This window comes from Hippopotamus amphibius, chromosome 16, assembly GCF_030028045.1.
Source record: "Hippopotamus amphibius kiboko isolate mHipAmp2 chromosome 16, mHipAmp2.hap2, whole genome shotgun sequence".
Classification (NCBI taxonomy): Eukaryota; Metazoa; Chordata; class Mammalia; order Artiodactyla; family Hippopotamidae; genus Hippopotamus; species Hippopotamus amphibius.
This window is the reverse complement of record NC_080201.1, coordinates 54,988,682-55,009,516: the sequence shown is the minus strand read 5'-3', so window position 1 is coordinate 55,009,516 and position 20,835 is coordinate 54,988,682. Positions and strand designations below refer to the sequence as shown.

General features: G+C 53.4%; 1 protein-coding gene across 2 annotated transcripts; it reads right to left on the bottom strand.

The window, feature by feature from the left end:
• Nucleotides 1–4,710: 4,710 nt before the first annotated feature.
• CBLC (Cbl proto-oncogene C) lies at nt 4,711–19,405 on the bottom strand. 2 transcript variants are annotated; one of them, XR_009049808.1, is made up of 12 exons: nt 18,999–19,405; nt 16,244–16,390; nt 15,851–16,007; nt 15,491–15,612; nt 14,211–14,348; nt 11,024–11,111; nt 10,234–10,365; nt 8,266–8,403; nt 7,850–7,930; nt 5,083–5,198; nt 4,894–4,960; nt 4,711–4,788 (listed from the first exon to the last, which is right to left on the bottom strand). XR_009049808.1 is itself a non-coding variant. In XM_057713581.1 (11 exons), exons 1-11 carry the CDS (start codon nt 19,346–19,348, stop codon nt 4,951–4,953), a joined length of 1,479 nt encoding a protein of 492 aa, XP_057569564.1. In that variant the 5' UTR covers nt 19,349–19,405; the 3' UTR covers nt 4,711–4,950. The 2 variants fall into 2 exon arrangements, 1 of the variants encoding a protein (XP_057569564.1); XM_057713581.1 differs by having other exon boundaries at nt 4,711–4,960.
• Between the last annotated feature and the right edge of the window lie 1,430 nt (nt 19,406–20,835).

Sequence of the window (20,835 nt, the reverse complement as noted above, 5' to 3'; positions counted from 1 at the left end):
CGCGGGGCTGGAGCGAGGAGGCCCCGCCCCATGCAGCCCCGCCCTCCCGCCCCCCCCTTCCCCCCAAACCCGGGCGCCGGGCCAGGACCTCCCACTGCCCGGAGCCGACCTCCCAGCGCTCAGCCAGGAGCCGGGCTCCCACCGCCCGCAGGGGTGTCAGGCTCAGGCTGACCAGCGCCTGCGGCGGGGGCCTGACCGACCAGTCCAGCCGGTGTCTTGAGCGGGGACCTCACCGAACAACCGCAGACCCTCTCTCTCCCCTTCTTTCTGACCGGGGGACTCGTTCCCACCGTGGCCAGTGGCCTGGGCTTGCCTCGTCGTTTTAAACCAGCTGGCCCTGGTCCAACCAGTGGCCTGCACTGGCCTCTCCCAGTCCAACCAGCAATCCCCAGCCTGACCAGTGGCCTAGAACAGCTTCTGCCAGTATGCCCTGTGAAGCCTCCCCTGTGGCCAGTGCCCCGGGCTGCTTTCCTGTCTGACCAGTGCACCAGTTCTAATGGTCTTCAAACCCCAGTTCTGCCCAGGCCTCTGTGATGCTGGCGGGGGTGGGGGCTGTAGGGTGCTCTTTCCTTAGCTCTCCTCCTTAGGGCCCTCCCTCTCGTCCCCCCATCCAGGGAATCCCAGGAATGTCACCCCCCTTCCTCCCTTTCTCTTCCCTTCACTCCCTCTCAACTTTGGGGGGAGGGGAAGCCAATCAGGCTGGCAGGAGCAGGTGAGTGGGGGAGGAGAGGAGGCCAGGGCACCTGAGGGAAGGGAGGAGGAGCCCCGCCATGGGTCAGAAGGAAGGGTCACAGGTCAGATTTGGGATCACAGATCAGACTGTCCACGGCTCCTCACAAGCCAGGCCTGACTGGGAAAAAAAAATCCCTGGATGGTGTCCGTGCGGTGGGGGTGGGGGTGAGATTTCACTGGTTACTGGGGAGAAGCTAGCCCTCAACACTGGTCAGAATAGGGGGCAACTGGTCATGCTGGGAGAGGTTCTTCAGGCCTCTGATCAGATGGGGGGTGGAGTGGGGGGGGGGATGTCACTGGTCAGACCCCTGGGAAGTCTTAGATTACAGGTCAGCCCAGGAGTTATTGGTTAGAGTGGTCAAGGCTACCTGGTCCATACAGGCATTCAGGGAAGGTCTGCAAGGCTCAAATGCAGAAGCACACTGGTTCACGTCCAAACCTCACCCAGACTAGATCATCTCAGGATGCACTGGCAAACTCGTGCGCGGACAAAAGTGCTCCCTGGGATAAGCTTACACACAGTGACCCTGGGCACCCCCTCCCCGGCTCCTCTGGCCCTGACATGTGCACCTACTGCTTGGGCTGCCGGGCGCCCTCTCATCAGCAGCTCCCTTCCACCTTCCTCAAAAATCCAACCAGCTGAGGTCCTAGGTGAGGATTCTATGCAGTGTGTATGAAGGAGGGAAGGCATTAATACCAGCACGGTTCCTCGCAGACTTGCAGAAACTAGTACTGAAATATCTTCTGCCTCTGTCCCCTGCAATTTATTTCCACAAAACAGCCGGAGGGATCCCATTAAAATATGAGTCAGCTCCTGTCACTCTTTTGCTCAGCACCCTTCCACGGCCCCTCTCACTCAGAGTAAAAGCTGAAGTCCTCTCCGTGGCGCACAAGGTCCTAGATCTGGTCCTCTACTTCCCTGTCCCCATCTTCCCCTCTTTTCACCCTCGCTTGCTCTGTTCCTGCCACAATGGTCTCTTTGCTTGCATGCTGTTCCTCCAATGCCAGGTGAGTTCCAGCCTCAGGGCCTTTGCACTTGCTCTTCCCCCTCCTGCCACATTCTTTCTTGCCATAGCTCCTTCCCTGACTTGCTTCAAATCTCTACTCCATCACCCTATCACAAAGCTTCCCTTAACCATCCTATTGAATTTAGCAACTCCTGCTATCCCAGCTTTTTATCTCATTACATTTTTCCTTTGCAGCACTTATCACCACCACATATTTATTTTTTGTTGTCTTACACAGAACACAGGCTCCAAGAGAACAGGAACTTTGTTCACCAGTATATTTCAAGTGCTTAGAGCAGTGCTTGGTGTGAGAAGCTGAGAAAGTATTCGTGGAATCGATGAATTTTCCAGTCGCCTCCTTGCTGTCTCATGTGTAGACACATACATTTTAATGAATGAGTCCTATCTTTTCTCTATTTTTATCCCATTATCTTATGCTGTAGCATGGGACGGTTAACCCTAAAAGTAGTTCACAGTTTGTGGAATATGGGGACCATGACACATTTGGGGAGGGAATGTCTATTCCCCAATGATTCCAGACTTGCATCTGGAAAATGTAACTATTGAAAGTTTATTTTGATAAAAAATACACTTATCTTGTTCCCAGGAAGGCTCTGGGGCTCAGAAAGTTTCTGGGTTTGTTAGAACATTAAAAATATGAAATGGAGGAATTCCCTGGCGGTCCAGTGGTTAGGGCTCTGAGCTTTCACTTCTGACGGCCCGGGGTTCAATCCCTGTTTGGGGAACCAAGGGCCCATAAGCCACATAGCACTCCCACCCTGCAAATGAAATGGTAGTGCAGATTAAATACATACATGTAAATATCTGTATATTGAAAATAAAATATTGATGTGAAAAACTACAAATAAATGCTCCTCATCAGGTTGAAAAAGAAAAGAAAAGAAAAAAAAAAGTTTGTGTTGTCCTGGGGGGCAGTGGGATGCATTTTTTGATTGTCCAAGAGTTAGTTGTGCAGGGAGCGCTTAGATAAGAACTTTTGGGTGAAGAAGATGTACATGTAGAGCAAAGGATACATATGGATGTTGAGTGTTCAAAGGTGTGAATGGTAGTGGGCTTTTGGGGGGGAGGGTTGACTAGAATTTGCACCCTCTTTCCATATTAAAAAAAAAATCCCTGCCATCCGAAAGCCTGTTACCCTCTGAAATGTAAGGACAGGTGTTTCTTTCCTGCCTCCACTGTAGCTCAGGTGACCTAAGTGTGGCGAATCCCGCTATACTTTGGAATCAGGTGCTAGCAATGGCAAATAAACAGAGACTGGCTAATCTCTACCTGCTTGGCAGCTGGGACAGATTCTAGTTTCCAAAGATGGCTGTGACAAGAGCTCTCATCCCACACGCTCTTGGACAACCTGATCATGACACTCTTTCCACGGAGAGATGGGGGTCTACGTCCCCTCCTCTTAAATCTGTGCAGTTTCGTGATTTGCATGTAAGCATGAGAATGCGGCAGAAGTGACAGTCTACGACTCCCAAGATTAGGTAGAAAAAGCCATAGCGCCTCTGCCTGTGTCACTGGAATACTTGTGAAGCCTCCAGCCACCACGTAAGCAGTCTGACCACCCTGAGGCAGCCACGCTGTGGGGCAGTGCAAACTAGCAAGCCTGGAGAGGACTTGCTCATGGAGAGGACTGCGACTGCAGAGGGATGCCTGTCCAGCCCCCAGCTGCCATCCTCCAGTCCTCCAAGTACCACTCGATGGCATCCTGAGCTAGAACCACCCCAAATCCTGAGCCCTTCCCCACATCCTGGCCCGTTGCAACCATGATTACTGTTGTTCACCAATGAGTTTCCGCGCGATTTGTTCCACGTGACACCTAGCAGACGCAGCCTGCTTCTGGGGCCGCAGAGGCAGAGAGAGGACCCGTGTCCAGTGGTCACTGGGGCACCAGCGTAATCTCATCAGACCGGTTCTGTGGTGTGATCGCGGCTGGGCTGTGGCTGGAGGCCAGCTGCCTGTCGTGTTCCTGATCACTTTCCAACCCTGCTTCTCTAATCACTCCTGGGAATCTGTGAGTGATCCCGAGTCCTCTCAGTCAATTCCCTTCCTGCCCCAGAGGAGGTTTCTGTTGCTCGGATCTAAATCTGTGACGCACGCGTCCATGGTCTCTTTACACCGAATTACCTTTTTCTCATCTTTTCAGACTCAGCTTAGATGTTCCCTCTTTCTGGAAGCCCTCCCTGACCTCCCAGGCTGGGTCAGCTGCCTGCTCCGGGCTCCTGCAGCCCCTTGGGCTGCCCCTGTCCCAGCTCTGCCCACTCTGTGTCACCATGGTCTGGGGACAGGTCTGTCTCCCCCGTGGGATGGTGAGCCCCCCAGGAGGGCAGTGCATATGCCCAGCATTGCACGGCCTGGGACTGGGCACAGGGGCAAGGGGCTCAGGGGATGCCAACTGGTTTAAACTCAGGCAGAGGCAGGCTTGGGTCCCTTCCGGATTAGTGAGGATGTGGGGAAACACTTCCGCTGCTACTCTGGAAGAAGGTTCCCGAGAGGAATGGAGGACAGAGAGAGGGATGAGACTGGATTGTGGGAAGACTGGGTGTGTAACTCTCGAGGAAATGTGGAGTCTTTTCGCCTAGGGGACTTAGAACTTGAATATGTGGACTTCCCTGGTGGTCCAGCGGTGAAGACTCTGCGCTTCCGCTGCAGGGGCCGCGGAGTCGATCCCCGGTATCTGGGTTTGGGTCTGGAAAGGGAGTTGGACGCCTGATTCTCTGAGGACCTGGGACTCAGGACCCCTAAGTCCTGAGGGCGGGGCTCCTGGGTGTGAGAGGGGAGGGGCCTGGGGGTCTAGACTCCTGGATACCAAGAGCTGGGTTCCCCACTCTTGGCTCTTGGAACCCCAGACACTAGGGTTCAGCAGGTGGGGATCAGGCCTTGGGGGAACCACCGTCCCCGACGCCAGGCTGCCCCCTGGTGGTTGCTGTACTCCTCCACAAACCAGAGGACCAGACCTGGCTTGGCAGTTTATTTCCGTGTCACAAACCCCTTCCAGCCCCTGGGACTCCCTTTCACAGCACATCTTGGTGCCCTGTGAGGCGGAAAGAGAGGTGGTTTAGATGGTGTCACATCCAGGTGGGGTGGGGCAGACAGGGTCAGGCTGAGGGAGGGTATCGGGGTAGGGAGGGGGCCTCACCTGGCATCCAGGCCTTCGTGGGTCCCTCAGGGGCAGATGGAGGGAGAGACTTTCCCTTTAGGGGTTTCTGCAATAGGAAGAATTTAAAGGGGCGGGGTTGATTTCCTAGGACCAGTGTTTCCCTTCTGCCCCCACCCCCTCTTCCCTCAGACCCAGGAGTCCTGGACCCCAGATGCCCTCTCCACTTACTCTCTGGCTCCCTCCCGGGCCTGGGGGCTGGAGGTGGTTTCCCACGGGGCTGAGGCCTCAGTCCAAAATCTTGGCAAGGTAAAAGGGGCTGCAAGTCTGGGGAGGGCCAGAGGTACCTGGAGGGAAGGAGATTAAGAAATTTCACAGCTGAGCTGCAGCTGTGCTTCATCTCACAGGCCCAGACAGGGGTAACACAGTGATGGCGGGGTAGGGGTGGGGGGACAGTGTGGCAGGGTCTTGTCCCTACTCCATGCCGATATTTTCCCCGAAAACCTCTGGCTTGAGTAGAAAAAAGTTTTGTTCGTCCATCCGTCCGTTCATCCATCCATCCATCCATCCGTCCGTCCATCCATCCATCCATCCATCCGTCCGTCCGTCCGTCCGTCCATCCATCCATCCAGCCATCCATCCATCCACCCACCCATTCATCTATCCATCCATCCATCTATCCATCCACCTACTCATTCATTCATTCATTCATTCATCCATCCCAGAAATTTCCTGAGCAGCTAGCATGTGTCAGGCACTGTTCTGGGCTCTGAAGAGACAGCCAGGAACCAGACAGACAAAAATCTCTATTCTCACAGAGCCGACAGTCTACTAAGCAAGAGGCTTAACGTGAGTCATCAGTGCATGAACATGGAAAATATCTTGGAGTGTTAGGTATCCTTCAGAGAACTGAAATAGTGGAGGGGGAGAGTTGGGGCGGGGGGGGGGTGATCAGACATGACGGTGCCTGGAGAAGGCCTCTGGGAAGAGGGGAAATTTGAGCAGAAGCCTGAGTGCAAGAAGGATGTGGGCAGAAGCACTGCGGTAGGTGGTGGGCTTGCTGGCTTGTTAGAAGAACAGCAAGGGGTCCATTATTGCTGGAAAGGAGTTGAGGGGGTGGTAGGAGGTCAGAGCAGTGGGGAGGGGGTCAGATCCCCAGGCCTTATGGGCAGATGGAGAGGACCTTGGCTTTAATTCTTGGAGTCCTGGGGTCTTGGGGACTTAAGAGAGGTGAGGGAGGGGATTTGATTCAGGTTACAAATGCCCAGTCTTGCTGACTTCATCACAACCCGTGGGGCCCGTGCCATGCTTGTCCCCATTCTCCACATGGAGACACTGAGGATAGGAGAGGTTCACTGGCGGCCATAGCCAGGTGCCTGGGTTCCTTTGAATGACGATGTCAACCCCTAGAGGGGGCTTTCTCTGCTGGAGAACAGCATTGTGTGGGAGCCTATCTAGCTGGGGGATTCACCCAGTGCCCACAGCAGCCCCACATGGCAGGGACTTGCGTCACGCCCATTTCACAGACAAGGAAATCAAGGATGGACTCTGGAGTCTGGAGCCAGGGGCCTGGATTCCAGGCCTGACTCTCTCACCTTTGAGCTGGGTGACCTTCAAATCTTGGAGCCTCAGTGTACCCCTCTGTATAATAGGGATCATAATAGCATCTACCTTATCAGGTTGTCATGCAGCTAAATAACTGCATTAAAAAGCACGCCAGGCATATAGCAGGTGTCACACACACACACACATTATTCTCATCGTAACAGCCAGCTTGCTGGGAAGTAGCACACCCGGGGCTCTCTTCTGCAGCATGTTTTGAACAACAAAGGAAGAGGAGTTGACTGGAATTTGAATCAGGAAGGGTTTGGGGAGAAGAGAAAAGGGCCCTCCAGGCGGAGGGCGCAGCCTTGGCAAAGGTGCGACCGTCTGGCCAGAGGTGCCTGTCAGCCTCTGTCCCCCTTCTTTGTCCTTAGGGAGCCGGCTGAGTGCCTCTGAATGTTTCCATTTGTTTTTGGCTACAGGTCGGGATCTGTTTTTAGCTTCCCTGGCCGGTGTCACCGCCCGCCCCCCCTCCCTGGCTGGCTCTCTTGTTTGCTGTGGTCGAATAATGTTCCTGGACTTCCTGAGCTGTTTGTTTGAAGACTGCCCAGTATTGATTGGCTCTGGTGTGTACTCAGCCTGAGATGCTAACAGAGACCTCCCCCTACTCGCCCCCCTACCCCTGCCGCCCCAGGAAGCCAGGGGCTCAGAAAATCCTATGGTAGGGGGTGGGGGGAGAAAAAAAAGCAAGGCGGGGGCTCGCTTAGAAAATAAGCAGATGATGTGGGGGATTTTTAAGGTTTCTCCTCTTTCAAGCTGTGTGTTTGGGCAGATGCAGTCACCTCTCTGAGCTTTTTGCTTCTGGAAAATGAGGAGGGGAACATTTTCGACTTCACAGCGCTGTTGGGAAGATTCATTCCATGGATTCATTAAACGCCTGTTTGTTGAGCACCTACTGTGTGTCAGGCACAGTTCATATAACAGAGAATAAGGCAAAGTCCTAACCTTCAGGAAGGTGACAACTTGCTGATGGAGACAGAAAACAATGGACCATACACTCTGCCAGCCAGCGGAAAGGACTGAGAGAATGCAGCCGGGCAGGGGCTTGGAGGGACAGGGGTGCTATTTTCAATAGGGTGGTCAGGGAAGGCCTCCCTGAGGAGGGGATGAGAAAGTGAGCCTGGGGAAAAGAGATCTAGGCAGAGGGAACAGCTCGTGCAAGGGCCCTGGGGTAGGGCACGCCTGGGATGCTGGAAGGAAAGCCAGAAAGCCAGCGATGGGGGATGACTAAGGGAGAGAAGAGAAGAGGCCATAGAGGTGAGGATGCCAGATGGCACCTTGTAAATGGGTGCAAAGAATGAGTGCCTGGCTTGCACCCCTGAGCACCTGGCCAGACCAGGTACCCTAGGGATGAATGGGACCCGAGCTGCCCTCCTCAGACAAGTGCCTAACTCACCACCTTCAGCTGGCGTTTGCTCCTGGGACTCTCAGGGGGCAGATACAGCCGAGGGGGCAAGGGAGGAGCTGAGGGGTCCACCTAAGGGAGACAGAGCGTGGGGAGAAGGTTGTGAGCTGACATTTTCTTCTCATCTACATGTCCCCCTGTCTGGAGGCTTTAGAGGTAGAATGGACAATGAGACAAAGTCCTACCCTCAAGAGGTTTATACTAGAGAAAGCCATAGCCCCAGACCCTAGGGGAGGCAAAAGTCTATGCCCCTGGGACCCCAGAATCCTGTCACCAGCCCCCTCCTCCCTCAGACCCTGGATCCAGGACCCAGCCCCTCCTCCCTCAGACCCAGAGTCCAGGCCCCCAGCCCCTCCTCCCTCAGACCCTAGAGATTCCAGTACCAGCTCCTGCCTGGCCCTGCTCACCTGCTCCAGCTCCTCTTCCTCATCAGTGCTGTCCTCTGAGACCTCAGCAGTGGTGCTAGCTTGGAACTGATGGATACTCACAGTCCCTTGGCCCTTGATCTCGCAGCGGCAGAAGGGGCAGGTGTGGCTGTCTGAGTGCTGGGGGAGGTGGGAAGGGAAAGGGTCAGGGTTTCCCTGTTTCTCATCACATCCCCTGGGACGACAGGGGCCTTTATCCCCAGTAGAGTGACATGGGGAGGACAGACAGAGGGAGGGAAATGGAGAGAAAGAGGAGGAATTATGAAGAGAGAAAGATGGAGAGAGAGACGCAGGGTGGGAAGGAGGGGCTGGGCCAGAGCCCGAGGTCCGGAGGAGCCCTGGGGAGCCAGGGTACCGTGTGGGTCTCAGCCTCGCGGCAGTGATGCTATGGGCTAGGGATGCTGAAACACTCACCTTGAACCATGTATGTTCACTGCGGGGGGCCCCGCAGACACCGCCCTGCCACCACCACTGGGGCCAATGTAATAGCTGGACCAGCCCTTTGGTTCTTTTTTTTTTTTTAATTAATTAATTAATTAATTTATTTAATTGGCTGTGTTGGGTCTTCGTTGCTGCACACGGTCTTTCTCTAGTTGCAGCGAGGGGGGCTACTCTTCGTTGTGGTGCACAGGCTCCTCATTGTGGTGGCCTTTCTTGTTGCAGAGCACGGGCTCTAGGCGTGTGGGCTTCCGTCGTTGCAGCACACGGGCTCAGTAGTTGTGGCTCACGGGCTCTAGAGCACAGGCTCAATAGTTGTGGCGCACGGGCTTAGTTGCTCCGCGGCATGTGGTATCTTCCTGGGTCGGGGCTCGAACCTGTGTCCCCTGCATTGGCGGGCAGATTTGTACCCACTGCGCCACCTAGGAAGTCCAGCCCTTTGGCTCTTATTATGACTGCAGGGCGCATCTCAGCATCAACCATTAGGGAACTTTGAAGAACAAGATTTATTACTCACAGGTCCTGGAGGGTAAGGGAAGTTGCAGGTATACAGAAGGAAGAGGGGGAGGGTGGAGGAAGGCAGATCTGTCTTTATTAGGGGCTCAGTGGGGTGCCTAGGGTTTCCAGGGTTCCTTCTTCTTCTTTTTTATTTTAATGTGGACTGTTTGTAAAGTCTTTATTAAATTGGTTACCCTATTGCTTCTGTTATATGTTTTGGGTTTTTGGTCCGGGAGGCATGTGGGATCTTAGCCCCCCGACTAAGAGTCGCATCTGTACCCCCTGCATTGGAAGGTGAAGTCTTAACCACTGGACCGCCAGGGAAGCCCCTTCGGGGTTCATTCTTTATTGGCAAATTTAAAGCAGAAGAGCAAGAATCAGCGAGAAGCAGGACCACTCCAGTGCTCGGTTACCTAGGGCTTTCTAAAGGGAAACGTCAAGGGTCGGGCTGGCCGGTTCCCTATCTAGTCGTTTTGCTGGTTGCTGTGTCCGGGAGATCGATGTCTTTGTTATGATACGCTCGGCATTCAAAAGCTTAAGGTCCGACACTTCCATCACAGTGGAAAAGCTTAGCGTCGGGCACCTACACTCCACAGGGGCCCCCTTTACCCAGAGGCCTGGACGCTCCCTTGGAAGGTTACTACCGTCAGCCCCATTCCCCTGAGAAGGCAGCTAAGGCTCAGAGAGGTAAAGCCACTGGTCCCAGCTCAGCCAGCGAGGGACTGCTACGGGCTAGGATTGCCTGGGCGTCTTTATTGTGGCCAGTCCCATAGACACCCCCGCTCCCACACCGGGGCCAACGCAGCATCTTCCACTAATAACGTAACTGGAGAATGAGAAGCAGAGGTGACAGAGGCAGAGTGAAAAAGACAGAGGCAGAGACAACGGAAGTCTCTGCTCTCCCTGGGCCTCGCTTTTCCCATGTGATCGTTGAGGCACGCGGACGACCCTCTGGGGGCTTCTGCTGTAGTGGGGTGGGGACCAGGCAGGAAGGCAGGGCAGGGTCAGACCCACCTGCCAGGCAGCCAGGCAGCAGCTGCAGAGCAGGTGCCCGCACGGCTCGATCTTCACATCCTTGTTTCTCTCAGCGCAGATCTTGCAGAGCTCAAACGTGGAGTCCATGGCCCAATAGAGCTGCAGCTGCTCCTGGCAGGCGAGACAGGGCGGTGATGTCAGCCACCGGGATGCAAGTCGGGCCACAGGAAGTAAGTCCCAAACCTCGGCACCAGCCCTGAACCCTCTCCCAAGTTCAAGGCCAACGGTCCTGCTGCCTCCTGCATGTGCTTTTGTTATGAGACTTGTTCTCTGGGGGTGGTCTATGCTCAGGGTTGCCAGATTCAGCCAATAAACATGTGGGGTACCCTCTTACATTTGATTTTCAGATAAACAATGACTACATTTTGACGTCTAAGTGTGTCCCGAATAGTGCACGGGATACACTTATACTCAAAATTTTGTTTGTCCTGTCTCTCACCCATGGGATGGCTGGAAGACTAAAAGCTGACACAGGGGCTACCTCTGGTGAGCGCGCAAAGTGCATTAGCTGCTCTGATGATCTCAGCGGTATCATTTCCTGGTTTCCTTGCCATGAAAACCCCTGGGTGAGAGGCAGGAGGAGCTGTGTTTTCCAAAGGAGGAACAGAGAGGCTCAGAAAGGCCGAGCGATTTACCCCAGGTCACGTGGCCACCAACTCAGCACAAAACCCCAGACTCATGGGCCTGACTCATGGGAGAGGACCTCTGAGCCACAGTGCGGAGGATGGGGGGGTGGTGAGCTGGGGTGGGACCTGGGCCTGGGCCTCACCTCTGACACGTGGATGCGCTGATGGGGTTCCGTCTGGCAGAGTGCGGTCAGGTCCGGGTTGTGGTTCTTCCCATCTGGGTAGAGGTAGCTGGGGGAGGGGAGGAGACGGGTACCGAGGGGCCCTCCAGAACCTGCACCCCACCCGGAAGCATCTGCCTCAAATACATGGCTGGCCTGGGGCTATTTTCCCTCCCTTCTCCTGAAATTGGGATTTTTCTAGGGCAAGCTGTGTCCCCTCAGGCCCCTCAGGCAGGGCTGTGTCCTCTCATAGCCCCATAGAAGGAGACACTAAGTAACTCCAACTCTGCAAACCCCTGGATGAGAACCAGGAAACAGCAAACTTCAGGCCCAGCCCTCCCAGAACTTCACCTGTCTTAGAGTCTTCAGGCCCCAGAGTAATAGCATCTTAGTCACGGATCGTGGGAGTGACCAGATCCTAGAGTCTTAGGCACACAGGGCTGGAAGGACCTCCTAGTCCAACTACACTATTCTCACTTCACAGAGGGTGACCGGGGCTCAGTGTAGGAAAGGCGATGCCCAAGGCCACACGGTGAGGCCTGAAGGGATGCAGGACCAGGGCTGTGGGCCAGGTCTGAGCACCCGGCTCCAGGTCAGTCCAGAAGAAGGCTCTGCACACCCTGGGTCTCCTGTTCAGGTTGTAACTGCACCCCCAGATCAACTCGTGGCCATAGGCCCCCCCAAGGCCTGTGGTCTGCCTGGCCAGCCAGGTAGAGCAGCGCAGGTGCCCCAGCCTGGGCCTCAGTGTGGCTTCCCACAAACACACTGTGTGACTTGGGCTGGGCAACGCTACCTCTCTGGCTTCAGTTTTCTCTTCTGTAAAATGGACATAATTGTGCCTAGGGCAAAGATGGGTGGTGAGGATTAAGTAAGACAGTGCTCAGAAAACAAGCAGGACTCGCCCCCACACATGAATACCCAGTGAGAGGAGAACTGCTGGGATCAATGTTAGACCCAGAAAACTGTCTCACTATGTGGTAGAAAGAGCTTGGTGTCCCCTCCCCCCTTGATATTTCCATTTCTAAAATTGTGTGTGGGGGGGGTGGTAAACCAGATGGATGGTGTTCACACTTATTTTAACTCTGGACTCCTCCACTGAAATCTGACCTGGAACTCAGTATCTTACAGTGCATCAGGGCCCAGATTCTGAGCTGGTTGCCTGACTTCAAATCCCAGCTCATAAGCTCAGGAGCTGTGTGACCTGGGCAAGTGTCTTTGTCTCTCTGTGCCTCAGTGTCCTCGGTTGTCAAATAGTAATGTGATAGTATATGCACGTGTATGTATATATGTGTGTATATACACACACGCATGCACACACACACACACAGAGACGAGAGATTTTCATTACTCGCGGACTCTGTATTTATAGACTTGCCTACTTGCTAAAATGTATTTGGAACCTCAAAATCAGTTCTCCTCCCGGCACTTTCACAGTCATTCACAGCCAGGCCCACACCCAGCTGAGGATGAACAAGGCAGCATTTGGCCTTTTCCTTTCAGCTTTCACACTGTAAACATGTCCTTTTTATAGTCTATTTGGTGCCCTGTTTTCCGCATTTTAATACTTTTTCTTGGTGACTTGGCAGGTTTAAATGCCCTCCAAGCAGAGTGCTGAAGTGCTGTCTAGTGTCCTAAGCGCAGGAAGGCTGTGATGTGCCTTATGGAGGAAATATGTGTGGGAGATGAGCTTTGTTCAGGTGCGAATTACCGTGCTGTTAGCCATGAGTTCTGTGTGAATGTATCAATGATATATCAATGGGGCTTCCCTGGTAGCACAGTGGTTAAGAATCTGCCTGCCAATGCAGGGGACACGGGTTCGATCCCTGGTCCGGGAAGATCCCACATGCTGCGGAGCAACTAAGCCCATGCACCACAGCTACTGAGCCTGTGCTCTAGAGCCCGTGAGCCACAACTAATGAGCCCATGTGTTGCAACTACTGAAGCCCTCGTGCCTAGAGCCCTTGCTTTCCAACAAGAGAAGCCACTGTACTGAGAAGCCTGCGCACCGCAACGAAGAGTAGCCCCGGCTTGCCTCAACTAGAGAAAGCCTGCTTGCAGTAACGAAGACCTAACAAAGCTGATAAACAAAAAAATAAATTAAATTTAAAAAAAATTTTAAAAATAAAATAATGATATATCAATGTATTAAATCAGGTGTCTTTAAACAGAAATACACATAAAGGTTATTATTTAGTGACTGGTTGACAAAAATGTGGCCAGAATCTTGCAGGAACCTACAGCTCTATATCCCCTAGGAGCACTGGCTCAGGATTCACTAATTCAGTGTTGGCTGTGATTTTGTAGAACAGAACTATCACAAATAATGAGAAATAATGAGAATCAACTGCATATCTATCCCTCCCTCTCTCTCTCTGTCTATCCATCCATCCATCCATCCATCCATCCAATTTATCTACCTACCTACCTAGCTACATACCTATCTAATCTATCTATCCATCCATTCTATCTATCTATCTATCTATCTATCTATCTATCTATCTATCTATCTATCTATCTATCTACATCTATCTATCCATCCATCCATCATCTATCTCATAGTGTATCATATAGACATGACCGCTAGCTAAGCAGGTTCTAGTTAAATGTCCAGGGTGAGACTCAGGAAACTCACCTACCATTTTTCCCTTCCCATCCTACCCAAAGCAGATTCTGAAAGAGGGGTCCTGGGGCAGCCAATATGACAGATTGAAGACCCCAGTCTAACCATTTTCCCAGTTCTCTTTCTGCTCTAACAGTCTAGATTCTAGAATAGGATATGGATATCTAGAAGCAAAAACCCGTGAGTGCAAGTCCAAGGAAGGGGGCCCACTGGGGGTTGTGCCCAACTCTCACACACTCCTCCGAGAGCTGCTACTAGCCCAACACGGCAGCTTTGTGGGAACTAGAACCCTCTGGGCCCTTGTCTGCCACCTGCTGGAACACTGTCTGCAGTGTTTCCTCTGAACTCCTCTCTCTGGACCCTTGTCTGGACCCTTTCCTCTGGACCCTTGTCTGCCACCTGCTGGAACACTGTAGTATTGCAAATGTATGTTGTCTGCTCTGTGAACCCTGTGCCCTCCGCCCTGGTGATCTTGGGCACTGCTCAATATGCATGTCATTTCAAAGTGCGTTCTGCTGACACCCTGCCCCTGCTAGAATGGTGACTCACAAGCCTTCCTGTTGTCCTTCCAGGAGCGCCTGGAACAGGGGTTTGTTGAGAGGGATGGTCTGCAGGATGCTGCCGTCTGAGCTCACGTATCCAATGGCCCACTGCCCCAGGCGAGTGCAGCTGGGCCGGAAGATGTAGCTGGAGGAAGAGGTAGGAAGGGATGGGGTGAGGGAGTGGTCACTGCTGTCCCTCCTGGAACCTCCAAGCCCCTCACCCTGTTGGGGATCCAGATGTTTAAATCCTTACTTCCTTATAACCCAGCTTCCCACTTTTTAGGCAATGAGACGCTAGATCCGATCCCTGTCTGCTACTATACACGATATCTGCTTTTTTACCTGCTTGGCTCCTCCTTCACCTTCACTGGGGTTGAGACAAGGCTGATTCTGGCTTGGCCAACCAGTGCATTTCAGGACCCCAACCGTAGTGATGGGAGTCAACCCTGGGACTTTTGCAGGAAGTATTAGGAGCAAGGCATTCCATTTCTATAGGGATTGCTAAGCTGGTAGAGTGTACAACTGGGGCTTCTAGAAACCATTTGCTACCATGAGAAAAGACTATGTCTGAGAATGAGGCTAACACAGAGGAAAGCAGAGGAAGAACAGGAACCGATTTCTGACAATAGCACTTGAGCACATGGATCCAGCTATACCTGAAACTCGCACCTGGTCTTTTCAGTTATGGGCATTAAATCATTCCTTTTTCTTTCCCTTTACACCAGTGTGAAGTGTAACTGGAAGAGTACTAATACATATCATCTTGGGGGTCCTGCACCTCAGCCCTACAAAGACTTAGGAATCTGACATCCTATTCCCTTAACCTCTTGGTGTTCCAGGGTAGCTAATCCCTCAATTTTTAGCCTTGTAGTGGGGTCCAACAGCTCAAAACTCCTGGCTTGAAATTCTTTAAGGACTCAGGTGTCTGGCTTCCCAGCAGGTGGGAGATCATATTTAAAATACTTAACAGATGGTACTGCATGGGCTCTAACCTATCAGAAACAGATCTTATCCTGGGGCAGGGTCTTCAGGCCCTCTTGCCAGACCAGGTATTGTCCCTTTAACTGCTAGATTGTGGGGAGGTCTAGGTGGTTCCTAGCGGGGAACCTAGGTTGCAGGGGCACTCAGCATCCTACCTCCAAGTTCTTGACTCTCTGGGGCCCCACGTACCTCGGCCCTTTGGTTCTTACTTTCTGAAGGATGTCTGGGCCATCCAGACACCCCAGCCCAGGACCCAGACCCCTGCACCCCCAGAAGCTGCCTCCTCCTGAGGCCTGGCCCTTTTACCTGCCTGGCTTGTCTCTGAAGGTCTGCAGACGCGCTCGGACCTCATCGTAAGTGAGGAAGGCCATGTAGCCCGGGTGGTTGACTGCCAGGAGCTTCCAGTTGTTGAGGAGTGTTGGCCAGGGCTAAGGTGGGGCAGTGCTGGGGTCAGGGAGGGGCTGAGGAAGCGGCCCGCACCCCTAGTGCCTCCCAGGGTCCAAGAACCCAGCCACCTCGCTGACACCCATGGTGGGCCTCAGGAATATCTTTGACACAGAAGATTCCAGAGCCTTCCTCCTCCAGGACCCAGGAATCCAGCCCCCAACGCCCCCCACCCCCACCCCAGACCCAGGAGTCTGGTCTTAGGCCTTGGCCTTCCCTGACCTGGAAGAGCCTCGTGAAGATGTCAAACTCGAAGATGGACACGTGGCCGCTGCAGGTGAGGTCGATGGTGGAGCGCAAGGCCAGGGCCGTGGAGCCTGGCTCCACGGGGTGGCAGATGCACAAGAGCGCCTCAAACTCAGCCCAGGGCAGCACACACCTAGGTGCAGGGGGGTGGGGGATGCAGATGAAGCCTCAGGGAGCCTAGGATCGGAGCACTTCTGGGAAGGAGGCAACTAGGGGTCTGGACTCCTGGGTGTGAGGGAGGAGGGGCTGGGGGCCTGGATCCTGGGTGTGAGGGAGGAAGGGGCTGGGGGCCTGGACTCCTGGGTCCCTGGTCAGGGGCAGGATGAGGCTCCAGCCTCTGAGGGGTCCCAGGGGAGGGTACTCACTCACCGGGCTCCGCAGTGCGCTCTCCAGAAAGTGTGGGCCGGGACCTTGGTGAGCTGGTATGTGTGTCCACAGTATTTGCCCCTGGGGAAGAGCGCGCTCAGCTCCGCGTGCATGTGGCTGAAGATGAGGGCCAGCTTGGCCAGCTGTCGCCTGTGGGGATGGGCACTGAGGACCTGGACTTGACCTTGGGGCCCTCACTGACACCTCCACCCTCTGTGGGGAACACCCACGGGGACGAGGCCCCCAGCCTCGGTCTAAAGTGTCAGTGCGGATAAAAGTCAATTCCAAGACCGCCTGTTGCAGTCCTGACGCCTCCCCACCCAGAACCTCAGCATCCCCATCTGTGAAGGAAAGGGAAGTACCACCTAATATCTAAGGCATCCTCCAGTAAACGAATCCCAGCCTCTGCCTGAAGCCTTGCCTAGTTGGACGTGGGGACCACTAGGGCTGGGGCCATTTAGTGTGGTCTCAGCTCAGAGACTCCCTGTTGGTTTCAGCAGCCCTGGGTGCGGACTCCTGTGCTTCCTCCTGCTGGCTGCCTCCCTGAGCAGCAGAGAGTAACTTTGACACTTAGCCGTGTGATTTTTGGCAAGTTCCTTTCTTCCCCCTCCAAGCCTCAGTTTCCTCAACTGTGAAATGGGCGTAAACATAGGATAAGTACAGCCCCTGTCTCATAGGGGGAGTGATGAGGGTTCTTACTTGTCTTAAGAGCACATAAAATGCCAAGCACAACCTGGTATACAGTCGGCACTCAGGCCATGTTAATTACTGTTACTGTTCTTATTATTTTATACTAATAGCCTCCAGGTCTGTAGGATTCCTCATGCCTTTTATAGGGCCATCCTTGACAGTTTTTCTAAGCAGCCTCCCTTCCCAGAGTCTATAACGTGGTCACTCTTCACATGAAACTGGTTTAAGTTGAGATGTGCTCTAAATGTGAAATGCATACCAAATCTCTGAAACTCAGAGAAAAAGGAAAAAAAAAAAAGAATGTGAACTATCTCATTAATCGTCACCTTACAATGATTATAAGTTGAGATAATATTTTGGATACAGTGAGTTAAAGAAAATGTTACTAAAATTTATTTCACCTGTCTAAAAAAACTTTTTGTAATATATCTACTGGAAAGTGAAAAACTACATCCGTGGTTTGTGTTAGATTTTAGTGGAAAATCCTGGTCTAGAATCTCCATCAAAGAATTGCTAGGACCCCACGACTCTAGAAAATCTACTGAGGACTTCCCTGGTGGTGCAGTGGTTAAGAATCTGCCTACCAATGCAGGGGATATGGGTTCGAGCCCTGGTCCAGGAAGATCCCACATGCCACAGAGCAGCTAAGCCTGCAAGCCACAACTACTGAGCCCACACGCTTGGAGCCTGTGCTCTGCAACAAGAGAAGCCACCATAATGAGGAGCCCATGCACCGCAAGGAAGAATAGCCTCTGCTCATCACAACTAGAGAAAGCCTGTGCACGGCAACAGAGACCCAATGCAGCCTAAATAAACAAATAAATAAAAGAAAATCTGCTGAGATACTCACTGAGCCCCTAAGCTTCCTCATTTCTTGAACCTACTGAATCTAGCACAGTGGTTCTCAGTGGACTTACACCTCCCTTATAAGGAGCTTCTAGAAATTTACTTGAGACTGGGTTGTGGGGGACAATCCCCTCCAGTAAGATTTACCCACTGCCCACTCAATTTTCCAATGTCCCATCAGACATTCCTGAAGGTCGAAAACTTGTTTATAATGATCTGAACTTAGAACCCAATTCTGTTTTACATAAGCATTTTAAGCTTTTTTTTTTTTGCCACACCCCACGGCTTGCAATCTTAGTTCTCTGAACCCAGGCCCTGGGCAATAAAAGCCTGGAGTCCTAACCACTGGACGGCCAGGGAATTCCCTACATAAGCATTTTTTGCACATTGAAAATAGATTCTGAACTTTACGGAAATTCATTACTCTTATGTATGAAGCAAGTCTGATTCAGCAGCAGTGATTTTTCCCTCCAGGTGCAAGTGTTTGACTAGTTAATTCTGCTTTCCAGAATAATTATAACTATGCCTTGGCATTTTCATTTGAAATATAGACAATTTTATTATAAAGAACATTCCTTTTATTATGAAGAACATTCCTTTCATCTCTCCCTTATAACACAATTTGGGCACTATACTGATTGCGGATTTTTTAAAGAATTTAGAGTAGGTAGGTTATTTACCCCGTGTGTTTCACTTCCGGATGGATTTAAAGAGACACTACAAAATAGTTGCTCTAAGGAAGGGGTGTGGGGGGGAACTGTTGGGGTTGAGAGCGGCTGTTTCAAACCTTGTTCTGGGCTCTAGGCCTCACACCTCTGCTCCTGTCACTCAGCGACCCTTTCCCCAGAATTCAGAACCAGAGCTGGCAGCCTGCTGACAAGGCCCAGGTCCTGAGCTAGCCCTTCCTCAGGAACTCAAGACAGGCTCTGGGAGTCCCCCGCGGGGGGCGGTGATGGGGGCTTAAAGAGCACTTGCTCCAGTGATTCTCCTGCAGGAAGCTCCCTGGGGTCCCCACATTCCAGGCTGTGTGTCTAAATCCTCTGGGAGAGCAGCCTGTTTCTTAGTCAAGAAAGAGGAGGAAATGGGGAGCTCAGGGCCTAGGTGCCCAAGGAAGGAAAAACCTAGGTGGCCCAGTTTTTCAGGTTCCTTCAGGGAGAAGGGCTTGGGACCAGGACTCCTGGGTCCGAGGGAGGAGGGAGCTGGGAGCAGGACCTGGGCTCACCTGAATCTGGAGCCCTCCCGGAAGAGCTCGTCGTTGGCAGTCTTTCGGCCCCGGGGTGGCAGCAGTGCCGCCACCTGCTTGCTCTTGGCCTCCAGGTTAGCGACATAGACGGCGAGAAAGTCCCCCGCACCACCGGGACCCTCGGAGTCGTCTCCGCCGCCCGCCCGCCGGGCGTGCGCCACCTCCCGCAGCAGCTGCGCGGTGCGGGGCAGCAGGTCCGGCAGCGAGGGGGGACTCGAGGCGAGCCGGGGGTCTCCGCATTGTTCTTCCAGGCGCTGCAGCAGCTTCACCGCCTGGCCGAACGCGCGGGATTCTCCCCACTGCCGTCCCCGCAGGGCCGCCGCAGCCATGGGTCCCTCGGATGCCCGAGGAGGGACGGGAGCGGCGGGGGAAGGCGCGGCCCCGCCCAGCCCGAGGTGGGGGCGGGACGGGGAGAGGTGAGGGCGCACCCTGGAGAACCGGGGAGGGGACTGCTGGTACCTGTGTCTCCAAAGGGGGCGGGGGCTGGGGGCTCTGGCCGCTGGGTTCCTTAGAGATGGGGTCCAAAGTCTGATCCCCAAAGGAAAGCCGGATAGGGTGGCTTTGGTGAGTGGCGATAGGACTTCCTGAGTGGGTGGGAATCGCAGGTGAGATGACTGGGCCCCTTCTGGGAAGGGCTGAGTGCTGGGTCCCAAGTTAGCGGTGGAGGGGGGGTTGGGGGAAACCTGGGATTTTTGCTGGGTGCGAGAGTGGGGCAGGGAGTTGAGCTACCCAGAATCCGGGGGCGGGGGGGGGGGGCTTTTCTGGGTCGTGGTTCAGTTTGGGTCATTGGTCGTGGCATGGGATTAAAGGTCAGACCGCTGAACTTTCTGGGAGGAAATGTTAGGGAGATGGTGAGGTCCCTTTGTCCCTGAGAAGCAACACAGCCTGCCCAGACCCGTGGGTCCCGTAAGCAGTTGGGAGGAGAGTGTCTGAAGGAGTAGGAATTTGATGACATAATTCCTGGTCCCCACGGCAGGGGCTGCTAGAAATCAGGCTGGAGTTGAGACACTCAGATTTCCAAAGGAGGTGGGGGCTTCTGGGTCCCCAGGGGATGAGACGGGAAGACGGGGTTCATGAATGCTGAGGCCCAGGCGCAGCTGCTCAGCGCAGGGCTGGAGAGACGCTGTTTTCTCCCCGACTTGCGCCACCTGTAGCATCTGCCCAGCCAGGGTTGTGCACTTGGCGGCCACGTGGGGGCGTTGTGGGCCGAACAGTCCCTCAGCCCCCAAGGCATCCAGGTCACGCCCCCGGGCATCCTGGCCACGCCCCGGCCAGAAGACTGGCCAAGTTCTTATTACAAATACGCACATACCTTGAGAATTTCTAATCAGAGAATAATAGTAATAGCTAGCATTTATTAAACACTCTCTCTCAGGCCCTGTGTGTCAAACTTTACATTTTCTCAATGAATTCTCAAAAACTCTTTGAGATAGAAGGAAGGGGAGAGGGATTAGCATGAGAGCTGAGGCTCCCATCGCACCCCACTCTCCTCCTCAGCCCCCGCCCCGCATCTCCTAGAATCCGAGGATCCTTAACCTGTGGAATCTTCGAATTTGCATCTCAGACTAAGCGAAGACCGGGTCTTTGCAGTCAGGATGGAGGGTTCCGCCTCCCAGCTCCTTGCGTTCCTGCCCTCTCTGAGCCTCAGTTTCCACCTCCGCGAAATAGGATGAAAACCCATTGGCCTGGCAAAAATTCAAAGTTTTGACTGTGTCAAGTGTTGACGAGGAGCTGATGGAAGTGAAAACGGACAAATTAGGTTGGAGAGTAATTTGACAGGATTCATCAAAGCCTTGGCAGGGCAAGTCCATTGCCA

Coding starts and splice junctions, on each gene's coding strand:
- CBLC (XM_057713581.1), bottom strand. CDS start 19,348: ATGGCTGCGGCGGCCCTGCGGGGACGGCAGTGGGGAGAATCCCGCGCG. Junction 15,613..15,850: donor TCTTCACGAGGCTCTTCCAG/GTCAGGGAAGGC, acceptor GCCCCACCTTAG/CCCTGGCCAACACTCCTCAA. Junction 8,404..10,233: donor GCTGCCTGGCTGCCTGGCAG/GTGGGTCTGACC, acceptor CACCTCCCCCAG/CACTCAGACAGCCACACCTG.